Here is a 20,607-nt window from a genome sequence, read left to right as displayed (position 1 = left end):
GTACAGCCCTTTAAACAGGCGTCTTGCCTGAGCAGATACATCACAGTTTGACCTCAAGGCCGGGGGCTTGAGCTATCAATCATGAAAATCTGGAGGGCTGTCAAGGAAGCCGATCAAAAATTAATCAGTTGAATCAATTGGCAAAGACAGTTGTTACTGTAATCTGACTTGACCGTTGGCTGACAAGACGATACAGAGTTCAGACCTGTTTGCAGAAGATCAAAAAACACATTTCATGAATGCATTTAGTAAAACATAAAGTTGAATACATTATAATAAGTTATAATGCGGCAGCGTGGTGGGTAGTGGATGGCGCGCCTGCCTCACAGGCAGGAGATCCGAATCCGTTGGAACATCTCTGTGTGGAGTTTGCATGTTCTCCTCGTGCTTACATGTGTTCTCTTGGAATCCTGGCTTCCCTCCACATCGCAAATCATGCATGTTAGGTTAATTGAAGATTCTTTAAAACAACTACTACCATACCCACCATTTGCATACCCCCGAAAAGCTTTTCTATTTATTGTTCTCTTCAAACTGTAGCTTTTGACTTGTAAACATTTGACATATACTCTGATTTTATTAATTTATTACAGTTACCAGTAAGCAACAAGTCCCCTTCAGCAACATTTCATTGCCCCCCCCCCCATCCCTTAAAAAGCAACTGATGTTTTTGTGCCTGAAACCAGAATCGTTGTGTAACTCTAGAATTTACCTGACAACATTTTTATGAATGCCTTACATAAACTCCAGTTGTCCTTTAGTCCCCACATAGTACAAAGTTCACAGGGCAAGTGGTTGGACAGCAGTTGGACTGATGAACTCTCTAATTCTCCTTTTGAGAAATGTTTACTTGGAAAGTTCATGACCCTGCAGATTATCCACCTAGTCATCATTTCTCACTTAACATTCAGGAAATTAGTGAGATTTTCTGAAGATGATATGGTGCTGATGAGAAATATTTCTTGCCATTTCTGGTGAAGTTTCTTCTCTGTCATACACCCTTCAGTTAATCACAGAAGAGATATCTCTTGCTAGCCTCTCAAATATAAACACCCAAATGAATGTCAAATGGATGCCTGTAAAAGGACTTTGAAAAAAGGTTCACAGTGAGAGCGGACACCAGATCGTCGGGACACTGACATTGCTTCTTCCTCTCCCAAGCCACTTTGTAAAACACACTTATCTGACGTAGCAAATATCATCCATGTTTCTTTCAGTGTCAGCCAAGAACTATCAAACTGACAGGCCGCACCGTGAACCTCAGGGACTCTCATGAATATTGCATTGGCTCAGTTTCCATGATTGGATGCAGCGATCATGGATGCTCTGCAAAGCCGTTAGTGATTTGAGCAAGGGAAAAGAAAGCAGTCACATCCTTGCCTTGATTGTACACGACGTTCACTGGGCTCTGACTTTCTTTCCAGTACTAAATGCTGCACATTTGTTGCTAATTACTGTACCATTTCATGTGTTACATAGGCATATTGACTGCTTAGCGAAAGATTTAATCTGTGCTACTCTTGTCACTTTTTTTATATTTTGTTTTTATACACAGTGTTTGAAGAAAAGGGGCGGGGGAGCAAGTTGGGGCGGGGAGGTCACACAGCTGCAAGCCAACAGTTGATCCTGTCCCCGGGAACAGGTCAAGGAGTTGTGGCAAAAAAAAAAAGGTTCTGACCCCTGGGGAGAAGGAACAGACTTCACAAAGAGGTACATCTTCAAAAGCTAAGGCCCCCATCAGGGGAACTGGCAAAAAAAAAAAAAAAAAAGGTTGGAAAAATAAACTTTGACCTATTTTCTCAGAGTCAGAGTTTCCCCAGGTGTGTGGTTTAACCTCTTTCATTGTTCTTCGACTTGTAGCTGCAGCACATGTTTAAACGCACATCCAAGCACACTGGCCATTTGAAACAGATTTTTACAATTTATATCAAGTGTTTAGCATAAATGGGCACACCCCAGATTTCTCTGAAAAACAATTCTGCAAATGTGTTTATATTGGGCGGCACGGTGACCGACTAGTTAGCACATCTGCCTCACAGTTCTGAGGACCGTGGTTCAATCCCCGGCTCCGCCTGTGTGGAGTTTGCATGTTCTCCTCGTGCCTGTGTGGGTTTTCTCCGGGTACTTCCTCCCACAGCCCAAAAACATGCATGGTAGGTTGATGGAAGACTTTAAATTGCCCATAGGTGTGAATGTGAGTACGAATGGTTGTTTGTTTATGTGTGCCCTGCGATTGGCTGGCGACCAATTTATTATTTTGTTGAAATATTGTACGTAAAAAAAAAATAATAATAAAAAAGTTATATTGTGAAACACTATGTCTAAAAGTTGCGAGATTTCATTTCCATCACGGGATGAACAAACCATATATATATCCTGTTAAAACAGTTGGTTTAAAAATAGCCCAATTTTGGGTTAATTTTAACACAATTACCCGGTCAAAAAGGCACTGACCTCTGCTTGGGTCAATTTAACCCAAAAAATTGGGCCATTCATTTGACCCAACTTTTTGGGTTAAATGAATAATCCAACTATCCATCCATCCATTGTCTGTACCGCTTTATCCCATAATCCAACTATTTGGGTAAAAATAACCCGTCTTCTTGTGTTATTTATTTGACCCAACATTTTGGGTTAAATAAACAACCTATTTGGGTCAAATTGACCCTTTTTGACCCAACGTCTTGGTTTCAATGACAAGGGTTATTGAAAATAAAACAACACTGTAGTTGTTGTTTTATAATGTCTATACATTATGAAACACACAGACCAAGGTTTACAAGTGGTAAATGATAAAGTTGAGTTATATTGACTACAACGTAGAGGGGTTACTGTAAAATAAATAAATAAATAAATAAATAAATAAATAATTGTACACATATAAACTCAGAAAAGTTTGACCAGTCTACTTGGGAAAAAAAAAATTAGGCAACAAAGTGACAATTGGTCTAAACATCCTCTTACATAGCAAGCCCACACTGTTTCTTCTCGAAAAAAGTATTTTGTAGTTAGTATTAATGACATACTAATTAAAATAATGATGATTAAAGTAAGCAATTATCATTCATTGTTTTTTTTTCCTCTGCAAAGGACGTGGGCATGAAGTTTCAAATACATGTAACGAGGTATAAAATTGTAAATATAAACAAATATTTGGTACTTAAAAGTGCACTTAAGACTTTAACAAATGGAGGTGGTAACCCCCTTGCATATATGCAAATAAAAGGTCAATTGATTTATATTTCCTAAAAGTGTTCAATTATGTACTGTGTATTATGGGGAATGTAGTTTGCATTTGTCTAAATATGTATGTGTGCCTGATACTGTGTGTACATAGTGCTCTCATTTACAGAATAGGATCAGGCAACCGATAAAATGAAACAATCTGCTTTCTGAAAGTGTGTGGGCATACGCACGCTCAGTTAAGACGCGTTATGGATAAGATGAGGTGAACAAACTTTTAAAAACAGTTTATATAACACGTGAGGTTCAGGTTCAAAGTTCATATTGACGTGGAGAGTGAGAGGAGGATACCTGTGAGCTACCACACTTAATCACTGTGACAACGTTCGACAAGAGTTAGCGCTGTGCGGTCTCCACGTGGACAAACAAGAAACCTACCAAAGAAAAATCGACAGCGTCCTTGATGTTTGAAATAGATAAATGTCTTCTGAACAAGGGAAGACACTTGTTTCTTCCAAAAATGTTGTTATTTATGCAACTGAAATTAATGTGCATAAACTCTTGTGTTGAGACACTTTTGGGGGGGGCGGGGGGGCAATATACATACACGCATGCTGTGTGCTGGTCTTTGGGCCACAAGCTGAGGTCAGGGAATCGAAGCGTGAGTGCACACAGACAAACAGTCAATTGTCAAGTTTTACACATTGACCTCAAGTTAAACTTGTGACTCCCTCCTTTATGTTTGCCGCCGCTTCGGCAATTAGAGGAAATCAAGAGGTTACTAGTGGTTCAGGCTTGATAAGAATCTTGAAATGGAGAAGTTCACAGAGGAGAAGGGTGACTGGGAGTTTAAAGAGTGCAGTCAGTCATGGGGAAGATTAAAAAAAAAAAAAAAAAAAAGGGGGAAGTCAGGGCTAAAGGGAACTGTGCTGCTTTTTCAGAAGTGCACAGCAGACAAAAAGCCCTTTGTTTTCTCACTGGATTTTACATTCAAACCAAGTAGCATGAACTTGTCTCCTCCTGTAAGAAGGTCTCCTATGAAAGCCTGCTTTTGTCAAGTACACCAGCACAGCACGTATGACACTCTCCACTACCCGAAACAATTAAAAATGTATTTACTTTGTTTTGGCCTCTTAAGAATTTGTTTTAAAAAGTGTTCCGTTTTCTGCGGCAAATACTTGCGGTTTTATTGTACATCTGGTGACCTACACGTGTCTCCCTCCCTCCAGTGTCTTTCCTGCCTTTGTTAACATTCAGCACTAGTGGGCAGCAGCCAATTCAGGAACTGTTGTTTTGGGAGCGAATACAGGACATCCTCTCACTTAACTTTAATAAAGATGCACAGCCTTTGGTGACACAGTTGCTGCTTGACTTGGATGTCCTTTAAGATAATAATCTTTATTGTAAACACCCGAGTCTTATTCGCATGCAAGGTGCTACATAAGGGATGTCCAATGTTTGGGCCGTGGGCCATTGGCCGCCCCCTGCTTAAGAAGGTTGTGCAAAAAAAATTTTAATATTGAAAGATATCACATAATTTTTTTTATTAAGACAAAATGAGCAAAATTTGAGTGTTACAAGATACCAGTTTGTATTTCAGTTATTTTTTAATTGTGTAAAAGTTTAAATCCATTTTTGTTACGGTTACATTTTTCAGTTTTATTCACTTTGTTTAAATCAAATTCAAATTGTTGTAAAACGTTGAATGTTACAAGAGAACGCACATAAAAAAAAAAAAAAACATCAAACATTTTGAATGTTACAAGATATCAGACTCAGAGCTTGACATTAACACCTGCCCTATGCGGGTGAATCTCAGCTGTAGCGGGTAACAGCCACTTTGGCGGGTTGTATTTCAATCAGGAAAAGGTTCTCTCATGCAGCCCCCAACGGCTATTACAATGTATTTTTTTGTGGCTACTAAAATCTTGAGTGGCTCGTAACTGTGAAACCAGCAGCCACAGTGGCTGGTGAGGAAAAAAGTTAACAAGCCAACAAATTACTAATAACTTTAGCTTTTCCACTGCTACCACCACACATTTTTTTCTTTAAAACAAGGTGACATGGCCTCTTTCTTGCACTTTCCTGTATGCAGTCCTCTGTGGAAAAAGTTTGAACATCCCTGTACTACACAGTGACAAAAATGTTTTACACTCAATAGTATCTGCAAATCTTGCCAACCTCTTGAATTACACGAATCACCCTATGAACAAAAATGCTTTTCAAAATGTTATACCCTTTTTGTACGACGACTTCCTCCTACATTTCAAATACATGCATTTGAGGTCAATTGAAGACTTTAAATCATATGATTATGAATGGTTATTTTTTTTCTATATGTGCCCTACGATTGACTGACCAGTCTGGGGTGTACTCTGCCATGCCCAAAATCAGCTGGGATGCAAGGCTTCAGCTTACCCACGACCCAAATTAGGACAAGTGGTGTAGTTATGGTGACAATGAAAGGAAAATGTAGCGTTTGGCATAGTGGTGTTGATGTACGTTGGGTGATGAAAAGGGTGCCAATTTGGGATGCCGGCGTTATCGAGAGCTTGAGGTGAATTGCATCTACAGCTCTAACCACCTAACACGAACGCAGCATATCTCTAAATCCTCTATTTGTCGCAGCTCAACTGGTACATCTTTAATATTTGCTCCTGTCTCACTGCGAGATGTGATTTGAGCAAGAGGGATGATTGATGACTGATGATTCAGACTGAATTAATAGCACCATTTATTTATTTTTTTTTTTTTGCATTTACTGTCTCAGGTGCTTCAAGACATGATCAAGCTGAAATCTATTCCGTACAATTGACAAATTCTTAATGTTCAATTTATCGCGTATGCCTAAACCTAAAGGGCGTATTTCACTGGCGGAGTCGTCGCAGAGATTGCCGTGGTCAGTAGCGATAATTGGCATGTGCGAAATGTGCGATCGCACATGGCAGCATTTCCTCCCGTTTACGAATGGATGTTATATGTAAAGTTGGCCCTCACGCAGTATTTGGACTGGTTTGACCCTGTGAAAGGTTTTTGTCAGCACTCAACCGTCACAGCGACTTTGGGACCTGGGAGACTACTTCTTGTGCTATAACCAGGACAATGTCTGGGAGACGTGATGACCAATTCACCCGGAAGTCTCTGATATAGGCCGGTATACAGCATAGATCATTTTACACTTGAGAATATGAGAGTCCCTGCAACTTATCATCACGGTTCTTGCTTTGCGGTCCCACTACTGTATATTCCAGATTGCTATTTCAGTTTTTACTCTATTTTTTAGACTGTACACTATTTTTGTGTTATCCATTGGTCTTGCTCTCTCTCAATATGTGTTTAGGCCTGTCATGATAGCAAATATTTTAGGACAATATATTTTCCTCAAAACTATCACGACAAACGATAGTATCATTGATGTTTTTTTAATGTTTTTTTTTAATTCAAGTACAACCCCAATTCCAATGAAGTTGGGACATTGTGTTAAACATAAATAAAAACAGAATACAATGATTTGCAAATCATGTTCAACCTATATTTAATTGAATAGACTACAAAGACAAGATGTTTAAACTTATGAACTTTATTGTTTTTAGCAAATAATCATTAACTTAGAATTTTATGGCTGCAACACGTTCCAAAAAAGCTGGGACAGGGTCATGTTTACCACTGTGTTACATCACCTTTTCTTTTAACAACATTCAATCAACGTTTGGGAACTGAGGACACTAATTGTTGAAGCTTTGTAGGTGGAATTCTTTCCCATTCTTGCTTGATCTACAGCTTCAGCTGTTCAACAGTCCGGGGTCTCCGTTGTGGTATTTTGCGCCTCATAATGCACCACACATTTTCAATGGGAGACAGGTTTGGACTGCAGGCAGGCGAGTCTCGTACCCGCACTCTTTTACGACGAAGCCACGCTGTTGTAACACGTACATAATGTGGTTTGGCATTGTCTTGCTGAAATAAGCAGGGGCGTCCATGATAAAGACGTTGCTTGGATGGCAGCACGTTTCTCCAAAACCTGTATGTACCTTTCAGCATTAATTGTGCCTTCACAGAGGTGTAAGTTAACCATGTCATTGGCACTAACACTGCCCCATACCATCACAGATGCTGGCTTTTGAACTTTATGTCCATAACAGTCCGGATGATTCTTTTCCTCTTTGGCCTGGAGGACATAATTTCCACAATTTCCAAAAGCAATTTGAAATTTGGACTCATCGGACCATAGAAGACTTTTCCAATTTGCATCAGTCCATCTTAGATGAGCTCAGGCCCAGAGAAGCTGGCGGCGTTTCTGGATGTTGTTGATAAAAAGTTGCACTTACAGATGTAGTGCCGAACTGTATTTATTGACATTGGTTTTCTGAAGTGTTCCTGAGCCCATGTAGTGATATCCTTTACACATTGATGTCGGTTTTTGATGCAGTGCCGCCTGAGGGATCGAAGGTCACAGGCATTCAATGTTGGTTTTCGACCTTGCTGCTTACATGCAGTGATTTCTCCAGATTCTCTGAACCTTTTGATATTAGAAGAAGAAGAATCACTTTTTATTGTCATGAACATGCATGCATGCACACAAAATTTGTTCTCTGCATTTAAGCCATCACAGTGAACACATACGCATGTTAGTGGAACACACTGGAGCAGGGGGCAGCTGAAGTGCCCGGGGAGCATTTCAGGGTATTAGTGTCTTGCTCAAGGACACCACAGCCCTGAGTCGGGGGGATGTTGGTGGATGGTCCAGTCGGGGTCTCGATCCTAGGTCTCCCACAGTGGCAGGCGATGATCTTAACCATTGGGCCACGGCTGACCGATGATGATGAAATCCCTAAATTCCTTGCAATTGTACGTTGAGGAACACTGTCCTTAAATTTTTCAACTATTTTCTCACGCACTTGTTCACAAAGAGGTGAACCTCGCCCCATCTTTGCCTGTGAATGACTGAGCAATTCAGAGAAGCTCCTTTTGTACCCTATCATGGTACCCACCTCTTCCCAATTAGCCTGTTCGCCTGTGGGATGTTCCAAACAGGTGTTTGATGAGCATTCCTCAACTTTCTCAGTCTTTTTTACCACCTGTCCCAGCTTTTTTGGAACGTGTTGCAGCCATAAAATTCTAAGTTAATTATTATTTGCTGAAAGTTAATTATTAGTTGCTAAAAACAATAAAGTTTATCATTCTGAACATTATATTGTCTTTGTAATGTATTCAATTAAATATAGGTTGAACATGATTTGCAAATCATTGTATTCTGTTTTTATTTATGTTTAACATAACGTCCCAACTTCATTGGAATTGGGGTTGTGCATAAATGTTATTCGTAGTACCTTACATTATGACTTCGCAACACTGACAAGGAAACTGGATTGTCATCACATCACATTTTCACCATGCCTTTAAAAAAAATCCATTGTTTTTGGCAGCTTTTGAGCACACCTTGACCACAAAAAGGACCGCGCTGCTTTTTGTCAGTTGTGATTCTTCCCCTTCTTCCACTTTTGTTGTCTTCTTGGTGGTTGTTGCGTGTCAACAATTAAGCGTTTGTCTCTCCGGCATCAGGCTCACCGAGGGAGGCCGAGGATATCACCACATGGGATCAGGAACACTTCAGAAAACCAATGTCATAAATACAGTTCGTCGCTACATCCGTAAGTGCAACTTACTATGCAAAGCAAAAGCCATTTATCAACGACACCCAGAAACGCCGCCGGCTTCTCTGGGCCCGAGCTCATCTAAGATTGACTGATGCAAAGTGAAAAAGTGTTCTGTGGTCCGACGAGTCTACATTTCAAATTGTTTTTGGAAATTGTGGATGTCGTGTCCTCCGGGCCAAAGAGGAAAAGAACCAACCGGACTGTTATGGGCGCAAAGTTCAAAAGCCAGCGTCTGTGATGGTATGGGGCTGTGTTAGTGCCAATGGCACGGGTAATTGACACATCTGTGAAGGCACCATTAATGCTGAAAGGTACATACAGGTTTTGGAGAAACATATGCTGCCATCCAAGCAACGTCTTCATCATGGACGCCCCTGCTTATTTCAGAAAGACAATGCCAAACCCCATTCTGCACGTGTTACAAGTGTTGCTTCATAGTAAAAGGGTGCAGGTACTTGACTGGCCTGCCTGCAGTCCAGACCTGTCTCCCATTGAAAATCTGTGGCGAATTATGAAGCGTAAAATACGACACCGTAGACCCCTGGACTATTGAACAGCTGTACATCACGCAAAAATGGGAAAAAATTCCACCTACAAAGCTTCAACAATTAGTGTCCTCAGTTCCCAAACGTTTACTGAATGTTGTTAAAAGAAAAGGTGATGTAACACAGTGATAAACATGACCCTGTCCCATCTTTTTTGGAACGTGTTGCAGCCATAAAATTCTAAGTTAATGATTATTTGCTAAAAACAAGTTCATAAGTTTGAACATTAAACATCTTGTCTTTGTAGTGTATTCAATTAAATATAGGTTGAACATGATTCGCAAATCATTGTATTCTGTTTTTATTTTTGTTTAACACAACATCCCAACTTCATTGGAGTTGGGGTTGTACATCGTTTGAAAGAACAAATAACTTTTCATTCTAATTCCACGAATATTGAACATTGACACTGTAATGTATAACAATAAATAAAATGCATTAGATAAAAATATGAAACAGACTTAAGGATGCTCACAAAAAATGCACTTCATTAATGCCTTAACAGGCAATATACGTATATTGCCTGCTAGTGTACTGCATCCTTAACTGGCAATCAAGTTTCCAGTCGGTTAAGAAAAAGTGCAAAGTAATAACACAACACTGAGTTCAAAGCAACCTGTTATGATTCAAGATTTGTACCACTCTCCAGCCTGTCTTTCAACACTGCTTTGTCAACATGTTCAATGGCTGCATCTCTTACAATAGTGAGTAACACCATACTGTGCATATATAATGCAAGCATATGTGCACAATATAGACTGTCATGTTCATAATTGCATTGTTTGGGCAAAGGGGTGGCCTAAGGCAGGGACCTTGGCAATACAATCCCGGGCTACAGAAGCTGGCTATAGGGACGTGGAATTCCACGTCTCTGGCAGGAAATGAGTCCGAGCAGGGGTGTGAGGCTCGAGAGGTTCCGACTAGATATAGACGGGCTAGCCTCTACACACGGCTTAGACTCGAGTACAAGGTTGGACTCTTCCACTCTGGAGTTGCCCACGATGAGACGTGGTCAGTGCCTTTAGTGGTGCCAATTCCCAAACCCGTTGGTGGACACCAGTGGTGAGGGATGCAGTCAAGCTGAAGGAGGAGTCCTATTGGGCCTTTTTTGCCTGTGGGATTCCTGAGGTAGCTGGCGGGTACTGGCTGGCCAAGCGGAATGCAACTTTGGTGATCGCTGAGGCAAAAACTCGGGCATGGGAGGTCGGTGAGGACATGGGAGGAAATTAGGGTCCATCATCTGGAGTCACAGTGTGAAGCAGTGCACCATCAACACTTTGTAAATTGGGGATGGGGCACTGCTGACCTCGACTCGGGACATTGTGAGTCCGTAGGGAGAATACTTTGAAGACCTCCTCATTCACCAACACGCCTTCCCATGAGGAAGCAGAGTCTGGGGTCTCCTATCTCTGGGGTTGAGGTCACCGAGGTAGTTAAAAAGCGCCTCGTTAGCAAAGAGATTCGCCCGGAGTTCTAAAGGCTCTGGATGTTGTGGGGCTGTCCTGGTTGACACTCCTCTGCAACATCGCTTGGACATTGGGGACAGTGCAGACTGGGGTGGTGGTCCTCTTTTTTAAGAAGGAAGACTGGAGGGTGTGTTCCAACCAATGTTCCCTCTAATTTTTCATGTGTCTGGGCAGACACACAAGCTCCTTGAGCGCACTGAGGACCACTGTGGGTAACATCAGATGTGCCCGCTGTGGCCACACACCAGTATGACACCTGTTCAAAACCTTGGATCATAGCAAGTTGCATGGCTTATTTAAAGAACCAAATTTCAGCAGCAATTTTCATTGGTTTAACTTTTAATATAATTGATTTGGCCCACTTGAAATGAAAATGCTTTAACCACAGGAGTCCTAAATTTTTTGTTTTTGCGCAGCATGGATTTTCTTGTGCGCTGAGTACGTGCGAGCAGTGCGCGATTGCGCAGGCGCGCAGTTTAGAGGGAACATTGGTTCCAACTACAGGGGATCACACTCCTCAGCCTCCCTGGTAAGGTCTATTCAGGGGTGCTGGAGAGGAGGGTCCGTCGGGAGGTCGAATCTCAGATTCAGGAGGAGCGTGGTTTTCGTCCTGGCCGTGGAACAGTTGAGCAGCTCTACACCCTCGGCAGGGTCCTCGAGGGTGCATGGGAATTCGCCCAACCAGTCTACATGTGTTTTGTGGACTTGCAGAAGGCGTTCGACCGTGTCCCTCAGGGAATCCTGAGGGTGTTGTGGGGTAGCACTCTCTCCGAGACGGGCTGTTCGGTCAGGGATGAGATCCTGCCCCAAGTGGAGAAGTTCCAAGTATTGGTTCACGAGTTAGGAAAGAATGGAACTGTAGATCGACAGGCGGACTGGTACAGCGTCTGCAGTGATGCGGACTATGTATCGGTCCGTTGTGGTGAAGGATGAGCTAAGCCAAAAGGCGAAGCAATTTACTAGTCGATCTACGTTCCTACCCTCACCTATGGTCAGTCACGGGCTGTGGGTCGTGACCAAGAGAACAAGATACAAGCGGCCAAAATGAGTTTCCTCATCAGGGTGTCTGGGCTCTCCCTTGAGAGGGTGAGAAGCTCGGTCATCCGGGGAGAGACTCCTCCACATTGAGGAGCCAGATGAGGTGCCTCCGGCATCTGATTAGGATGCCTCCTGGACGCCTTCCCGGTGTGGTGTTCCGGGCACGTTCCACCGGGAGGAAGCCCCAGGGACGATCCAGGACCCACTGGAAAGTCTCCCAGCTGGCCTGGAAACGCCGCAGAATCTCCCCGGAAGACCTGGATGAAGTGGCTGGGGAGAGGGAAGTCTGGGCTTCCCTGTTAATAATTACTGCCCCCGCAACCTGACCTTGATAAGCGCAAGAAAATGGATAGATGGGCAGAGAGTTCCATGACTTGGAAGCTGACAGGAAATGGGAAATGCCCCAGTTTTTTTTTTTCCTCACTGAAGAAATTGGGTGGGATGGTTGTTTAAAATGGATTTTGTCACTTTCGTCACTTTTGCGACTTCGTACAAATTCAACATACCAGCTCGTTGGTGTTAGCGGGATGGCCGCGTTAATCTGGCTTGAATCCAATGTTCTCACATCGTCGCCGTGGGTTTAGGCTTTGAAACTAATTCCAATTATGCCGCTCAAATATTTTTTAGCTTGGCGTCAGAAAACTTAAAGTCTGCTAGCACCCACATTTCAAAAGTACGAGGCGCATAGACATGCACACGGCCATCTATTTGAGGAAAACGCTTTAACGTACAAAAAATCCCAAATATTGGTGTGGTTCAATATTTTCAGATGTTGAAGTGGCTTTAAGTATAGATGTCCACATACATTTTGGTGACGAGTGATTACAGTTTTGTCACGTTAAGCTACATTAAGGTTTTTCTCCATAGTGAGCATATTAGTCGTCGCCAAAAGGTCTCCAATGAAATCTTGTTTTTCCGTTGGTAACGTTCGATTTCACCATGACTCCCTGGCAACCCGGTTAGTCTACAGGAGACGTCTCTGCAACCAGTGGAGATTTGAGTCGCCATCAGGTCACCAACTAGTCTCCAGTCCAGTGAGATCTGACAAACCAAATTCTAAAAGGCCAAGTAGAAAAAGTGGAAAAACATTAAACTAGGTCATGCATTTTAGAACTTTATTTCAGAGATATCAGTGCAAATGAACACCAAAAAAAGGAAAACATAAAAAATGAATTGTTTCAGGTCTTCACATGAATAAAAAGAAACACCCTTTTTTTGTATTTGCAGCTACAAATTCTTAGATGCACAATGCAAATCTATGATTGTACGTCAATTCTTCACTAAAGCCCTTCCACAGAGCTTTGTTGACCAGTAACTCAAAAAAATATAATCACAAAAATATTCAATGCACGATTATATTCACATATTGTTCATCAACTTGTTAAACAGTCTGTGGTTATTTAAAGACCGCATCTTCTCAAAGAAACTTTTGTGTGATTAAAAAAAAAAGACCTATTTTTAAGACTTAACATTTTTCCCCCCATCACCAATGGGGATACACAGGTAGTTCCCATGCGTCTGCATGCAACAGGCAGCAGTGAGGAGAGTCTGACATTACACAACACAGCGCAGAATAGATTTTTACCACAGACACATGCAAAGAACAAACCATCCAACCAAAAAAATGGGCATAACCTCCTCTTTGTTTGTATATACACCTTTACGCATATAATTTGTATTTACATATCAGCGCCAATAAAAATTAGGGTAATATCTTTGCTTAAACATTACAAAATAGTCATCTTTCATACTGAAAGTACTATTTACACAAATACATTTAACCATTGTGAAAGTGTATCAATAACTGAAGAGACATATGTATGTGTATTTAAAAAGATCACAATATTAAGTGGAGAAAGCGGCATGTCAAATGAAAATTAAAAGAATACAGCATAGTCAACGATTTGAAAACAACCTGTGGTCTTCTCTTCAGTATCATCATGCAATTTTTTTACATTTTTAAAAAGAATTCAAGAGACGGCCACAGAAACGTCTAGAAACCACAACAGTTAAGAAATGAGGGGCGGGGTGGAAATCACTGTCAATTTCTTAACAGATAACAACACTGACATTTTTATCACATGCCATTTTATTCTTCTGTAAATGACAAGGATTTTGGCTTCAATAGTGCAAACTCTGGGTGCTCCTTTAGAAGAAATTAAAGAGTAAAAGCCAATGTGCTTCATATTCAAACTTTGTGCACAAATATAAATAATGCGTGTTCAACTGGGGTGGTAAGCTTAGTTTTTCAGATTTTGCAGAAAACCACTCATGCGCCGTGGTACCAATTTACTAAAAAAGTACACAATCCACTAACATACTTCCCTGAATTTGCACTGTCGAAAGTGGAAATAAAAGCAAATAAAAGCAAAAATAAAATAAAGAAATGAAAAAAATGTTATTGGCTGGCAACCAGTTCAGGGTGTACCCCGCCTCCTGCCCGATGGTAGCTGGGATTGGCTCCAGTACGCCCGCGACCCTAGTGAGGAGAAGCGGCTCAGACAATGGATGGATGGATGGATTAAAAAAAATTTGAAAAATTGTTAAAAATAAATTTGATATATGTTGATAAACTGTACTCCATCATTATATTACAATACACTTAGAGCCTTAAGTCAAAATTTAACCAGGCTACTGTATCAACTACAGAGTGACCATTGTTTTCAAGATCCTCTGTTGAATCAATCATGTATGCTGTTGTAATAGAGCATTGGGACTATCCTGTTTAAATAAAACTTGTGATGCAGAAAATAAAACTGAAGCGAGTGCTACCTTTTTTTGGAGCCATCAATATTTTTTTTTTATGGTAGGGAACATAGCAATGGGGACATTTCAAAGTGATGTGTTATATTAAAGAATCAAATACATCCAATCATTTTCACAAACAAATTATAAGCAAAATTGAACAATTGTCGCGAATGACAGGGCATGGAAAAAATACAATAAAAGTATACAAGGCCTGAGCATTACTGATGAGTTATTTTGTGAATTTTGTTTGTTTTCAGCAGTACACTTATCCAAATATATACCTTCTTTGCAGTACTGAATGACTTAAGTGTGCAATTTTAACTAGCATTGTTAATTTTTTCCTTCTTTGTCATTTGTCTCTCTCTCTCTCTCGCTATCAACCAATTTGGCAAGCAGTTGAAAATAATAAACATGGCAAGCAGTTGAAAAAATAAACAAAAAGACTCAATAATTATTCGTGTCATATTGGATAATACAACTTCTATTCAGATGACTGACTCAGGCTCTGGTTGTCCTGGCTGTGCTTTTCATGGCGGTTGGTTGGTGATTGTGGGGTTGAGCTCAGACTTTGTTCAAAGGCATGCATGTCACTGATGGGCTCTTCTTTAATTTTCACGACAGACTGAGTTCCTTCAGCCTGATTCATTAGCTCCTTCCTTAGCTGAACACTGCCCTTTTGCAACATGTAATACAGGATAGGGTTGGAACGTGATAGCCGAGGAGAGTCCGGGTTTGAGTCACAGCTCTCATCGTTCTCCTGACTATTCCATTGAACGTGACTCTCTGGCTCCTGTTTGACAAGAGTCGGTGGGTCTCTTTTGTGTGTGCCTTGCCATGGTGCTTGGTGATGACCCCGGGGGCTGCGAATAAGGCTGTCACTTGCAGGAGGGGTGGGCAGTGTTCTGACGTTACTCGAAAGCCCTGAGTTGAGCGAACCGTGAGGCTGCCAGCTGGGCAGGTGGAGGAAGCTGTGGTTATGGGCAGGCTGAGAGAGGATGTTGCCATTAGCCTTACCATTGGCCTGCTGGATGGAAGGGCTGGGTCCCCCACGGTGCTGCTGAGACAACTCTTTCAGGCAGTTGTCAGAGAGCAGCAGCTGTTTGAGCACATTGAATCCCCGACTCTCTCTGGTAAAAGTTTCTCTTGGTGGGCTCCTGGTTGGAAACTCCTCTACTTTTGGAAGCCTCTGCTTGTCATGTTCTACCTGAGCAGGAGGGGTAAAAATGTTTGTGTCACCCCTTTGAAATGCTCTTGGAGAGTTGGTATTGTCCAAACTGTCAGTCTGATTGGAACATAAGCGTCTCTTCTTAGGACTGGGGCTGGGGTACTCTCTCTTTTCCTCTTTTACCTGTTTGGGTTGTGACTCAGTCTGCACAACAGAACTGGTATAGTACGAAGCTGTCTGATGTTTAAGCAACTGGCTAAGTAGACCATATTTTGCAATAACCTCAGCTGGTCCATGTTCTGCTCTTAAATCAGCATCTGACAGGGAGCTACGTTTTTCAACGCTGCTCTGTCTATTTCTGTTGATTAAGTCCTCAGACATGGCTGACGATGGCCCCACCCCTTCCTCTGTTTTGACCCTTACATCAACAGCAGACACGTCAGCGCTATCATAGATGTTTGAGACACTGGGGCTTCTGTCATAACTCCCCCGTTCCAACTCCACACTCCTTCTGCCACTCCTTTCAGGCCTGTCTTTGCGGCTGACTGAAGCAGTAGTTGAGCCTGCCCCTAGAAGCAGCTGCAACACAGTGCGCCTCTCCAAAAGGTTCTCTATCTGTGAAGGAGGAGGAAACGTTTCCTTCCTATTTAAAGGAGTGCCACTTCTTGCAGGTATGTCAGAGATTGGGGTGGCGGTGGTACTCCGGTTGGTTGGAGCATTGAGTCTTTCCAATAGGGATAAGGGCCTGCTGGTATCAAGCTCCTGACCCAACACACTGCTGGATGGGATTGGCGGGGAGGATGAAGTAATTCCAGATTGAGCCAAATTTTGTAACAGTTTACTGGCACTGAAGGCGGGCTCTGAACCCTTATCAACAGGGAATGCTTTCGACTTGCACAAATCCAATGGACTTGACTGGACCTGGGGAGAGGGAGGGTGGGGAGACAATGTACCACCTGGGTCCCGACTAAGGGAGCAAGTAGGCTGAGGTGGAGCTACAGGCTTATCTATTGGGCTTTTTGTCCTGGATTCCTCCCAGGACACAAGGTTAGGTTGACTTCGAGACATGGTGGCCATAGTTATATCAAGTGGCAAATCCTCATCTGTGTTCTTATTTACTAGATCACTATTTCTGCGCTCAAGCAGAAGCTGCATTAGTGTTACCTTAGATTGGGATTTTATGTCTGGGTTAATTTCATGCTCTTTGTTCTTCACCATGTTTGTTCCTGATGGCTCAGGCTTCCACTTTTTTAGTAAAGATTCTGTGAGTTTATCCAAGGAGGAGGTAGAAATAGATGAAGAGGAATATGAAGAAATAGCTTTGGAGGGAGAAGAGACAACAGTGGGCGGCGGTGAAAAGACTGCATTAGTTGGTGGAACAGATAAATGACAAGAGAATGTTGTTGCATTGGAGGAAACAACAGTGGCAGAAGTGGATACACAGGTTGGAAGGATGGAAAATGTGGCAGAAGAGGTACAAGGGGTGTAAGGTTTTGGCCCTGTATCTAGTTTTTTGGTCCTGTTTCGCATAGAGAGGTCCATGGGAGAACATCTTGAGTAGGAAGTCTCTGCATCACTGCTGTCCTTGGTCAGGCTTTTCTCGTGGATGGAACATTCACTATCAGATGTAACTGACGAAGAGCCGCTTGGTGGTAGAACACTACAGCTAACCTCCAGGTGTCCATTTTTTGTCAGTTGCTTCTGGTTGTTGTGGTTGTTGAGTAGCAACAACAGCAAACTGCTGCATGTTTGGGGGGGGCGAGTTGGTCGTGAGTCAAAGCCTCGCTTCAGGGGTTGGCTGTGAAAGTGGCTCAGAGCATGTGGGGGAGTTGGTGAGGAGCTTTGGGAGTGCCCACACAACAAAGGGGGGCTCTGTGGACTGGACAAGGCCATTCGAGGGAGTGTTGTTGTTAGTGTGTTTGTCGTTGTCAGTCCATTTTGGGTTGTTAAAGAGCTTAGTGTCTCTGGACTCCCTGGCAAAGTTCTGCCCACACTTGGAGGCCTTTTGTCAAGGCCATGTTGCTGGTTTGCCATGGCAGCGAGTCTTTCACTAGCAGATCTTCCTGAGAGCTGGGCTTTGAGCGCATGCTCTCTGGAATATTGCTGAAGATGAGCTTCACTGGACAACAGTAGGGCGAGCTGGCTGCAGGCAACACTAGGCTTGGGTGAAGGGGCTGGACTGGAACGTATTTTAACCATGTTGGCGACAGCCTTCAAACGGTCTGCACAGGATACTGATTCAGAAGCTGTAGTTGCAGAAGGGGGTGTGGCGCTGTGTGCTGCTCGGGGTGACTCTGGTGGTCTGTCATGACTGTGTCCCCGGCGGCTGTAAGGGGTGTTGCTGTGATTTTGAAGTTTGCTCTTTCTCATTAAGCCCTTCAAGCGGCTTGAGGCGGTCCCATACACAGGGAGTGGCTCCTTATCTGCAGGTGGCGCAGTGGACGGAGTGGAACACTCACTTGGTGGGTTGTTTGAGTGCTGAGACATTGCCACATTCTGAAGTCGTGAACTGAATGACTGAAGCAAGGAAGCCAAAAGAGTACTCTCACCACCATGAGGGGAATCCTCCTGTGACCCATTCTTCAGCTCTCCTGCTTGGCCATTAAGCTCCAATGGTGGTGAACTCAAACAGTGGTTGCCTGGATCATTCCAAGCTCCAGAGCGCAAGAGACGGGCCTTCTTCAAGTGCTGTGAAGCACCTAGGGTCGGTCCATTGGTTCCAGCCTTTGGAGCTGTGGGTCCATGAGTAGGTAGTTGAAATGGACCACCCACTTTGTCTCCCTGATCTTGGTTGCTGTGGGCAGCCTCAGACCTCCTGCTTGCTGTGGCCCCAGGCCCGGCCACCACTGGATGCATCAGTAAACCTTCCAGATAAGTTAAAACAGCTGAATCTTTGTGTGTCTCAGGGCCAGGCTCCTCCCCATGAGTCATGTTCAATACTAGGATCCCCTTGTATGGTTCAGCAGCGGTACAGGGAAACAAATGTCAACTAAATCATTTGGTTGACAGTGCCATGCACTTCCCAAGTACCCAAAAATGTGACCAGTCTCTCTGGTGGACACAGTCAGCACTGTGGTGAAAAAACAGCCATGGTTACAGATAATCCAGGCAATACTGTATCCCGTAGACTGTCAGAATATCTCCCTCTATGTTTGTATGGGGAACATAAGGAGTCAGAGGAATATTGCTGGAAAGATGTTTACACATTCCATGGCTCCTGGGTGTCAGTGGCAACTCTGCACATCTCACATGGGGGACCTGTTGGACATGGGGAGAGACAAAGAAAATGAGGACTGTTAAAAGCAAGGATTGGCAAACCACTACATCACATTCATTTCACCACCTAGTCTGTCACCGTTGTTACTGAACAACATTTCAAATTGACTGCCCCAGCAACACCCCACCACCCCAGAATTACCAAACAGATGACAGATGTAGATTAGCTCTGACTGGATTCAAATTGAAAATTCAAGCCAACTACCCTGAAAACAAGTCTTGAAACAAAATCCCCTCAGAAAAAGGGCTTTAAGAGTGTTGTGAATAATTTCTTATGCATCTTGTCATTTCACTGGATTATCCCCCCATCACCACCTCCTGCTCCTTATGTACATGAGCAGCATCTCACACGATACAAATAAATAAAGCAGGAACCATCCCCCCCACTCACCCACTATAATTATGCTTAGACATACAGTATGCATAAATGTGTATAAGACTAGGGTTTCACGGTATCGAGGTACTAGAAAAGTACTACAATAATGCGGCGTGAAAAATTAAAACAAATCACATTTTTAGTACCGGTACTTCTGCGCAGTTTGGCAAAAAATAGGCTAAGTGTGCTGGCTTCAATCTGTTTATTAGTCACTCCTGTAAAATGTGTACAGTATATGTATGTGAAAAGGACAAACATGTTGCAGTAGACTGTAATGTACTTTATCCAGTTTCCCATCGGGACCTAACGAGAACATTACAGCAAGCGTGGTCTAATCCACAACACGTTCAAACTCCCAGTTGAGATTAACTGTATGAATCTAACACCTAAAACAAAGAGAATTAAACACTGTACAATATATTAAAGCAACCTAATGAAACAGACTGGCTAACGGAAATTAGCATGAATGTTACGATACTTATAAACCTTCAACCAACTGCTACTTTTAACAACACTATAAGGACAAATACAAATACAGTTGATACTTCTCACAACAGGCCAGGCCACATCTTTATCTGTAATGATGCATGGAGAGGAATGAAACCTTCACGTTATCTGTCATGTGTTTATATCAGCAAACAATAACGAAACAAACAAACAAAATTTTTTTTGAAGGCACAGAAACAAACTGAGTGAGATTACTTGCTGACCAAGTATGTGCGTGTGTGAGTGTGTGTGTGTGTGTGTAGGCAAATTATCTGGCATGTGTATTGAAGGTTGATGGTGGATCAGAGGTGTCCATCACACCACACCACTGACACTGGATGTTCAATGTGCCAGTTATTGTGACAGTGGCGCAGCCCTGGGAGACCTCCACAATGAACCTTGTCAGCTTGGTTTCCATGGATACTGAACACCTTCAACAGTCATGGCCACCTCCCAAAAAGGTTAATTCATAAAGGTTAATTAATACTGAATTTCCACCTCGCTTCAGCTGTCTTCACCTTTGGTGTCCGCTGAGTGGACCAACATAGTTGGTCACACGACCAGACAACAGTCCTTGATCATGACCAAAGGTCATGGTAACCCCATTCAGTTGCCAGTCTAAATATCCATCCATCCATTTTCTGAGCTGCTTATCCTCACACGGGTC

General features: G+C 42.7%; 1 protein-coding gene across 1 annotated transcript in view; it reads right to left on the bottom strand.

Moving 5' to 3' along the window:
• Positions 1-12,990: 12,990 nt before the first annotated feature.
• The window catches only part of nrip1b (nuclear receptor interacting protein 1b), a 52,570-nt gene continuing 44,953 nt past the window's right edge, over positions 12,991-20,607 (bottom strand). Inside the window, exon 2 of the mRNA XM_061751657.1 lies at positions 12,991-19,060. Within this exon, the coding sequence (XP_061607641.1) occupies positions 15,119-18,733 (3,615 nt within the window). The 5' untranslated portion in view covers positions 18,734-19,060 and the 3' untranslated portion in view covers positions 12,991-15,118. The remainder of the gene's footprint in view (positions 19,061-20,607) is intronic.

Source organism: Phyllopteryx taeniolatus, chromosome 17 (genome assembly GCF_024500385.1).
Source record: "Phyllopteryx taeniolatus isolate TA_2022b chromosome 17, UOR_Ptae_1.2, whole genome shotgun sequence".
Lineage (NCBI taxonomy): Eukaryota > Metazoa > Chordata > Actinopteri > Syngnathiformes > Syngnathidae > Phyllopteryx > Phyllopteryx taeniolatus.
This window is presented reverse-complemented; position numbering and strand designations above follow the sequence as displayed.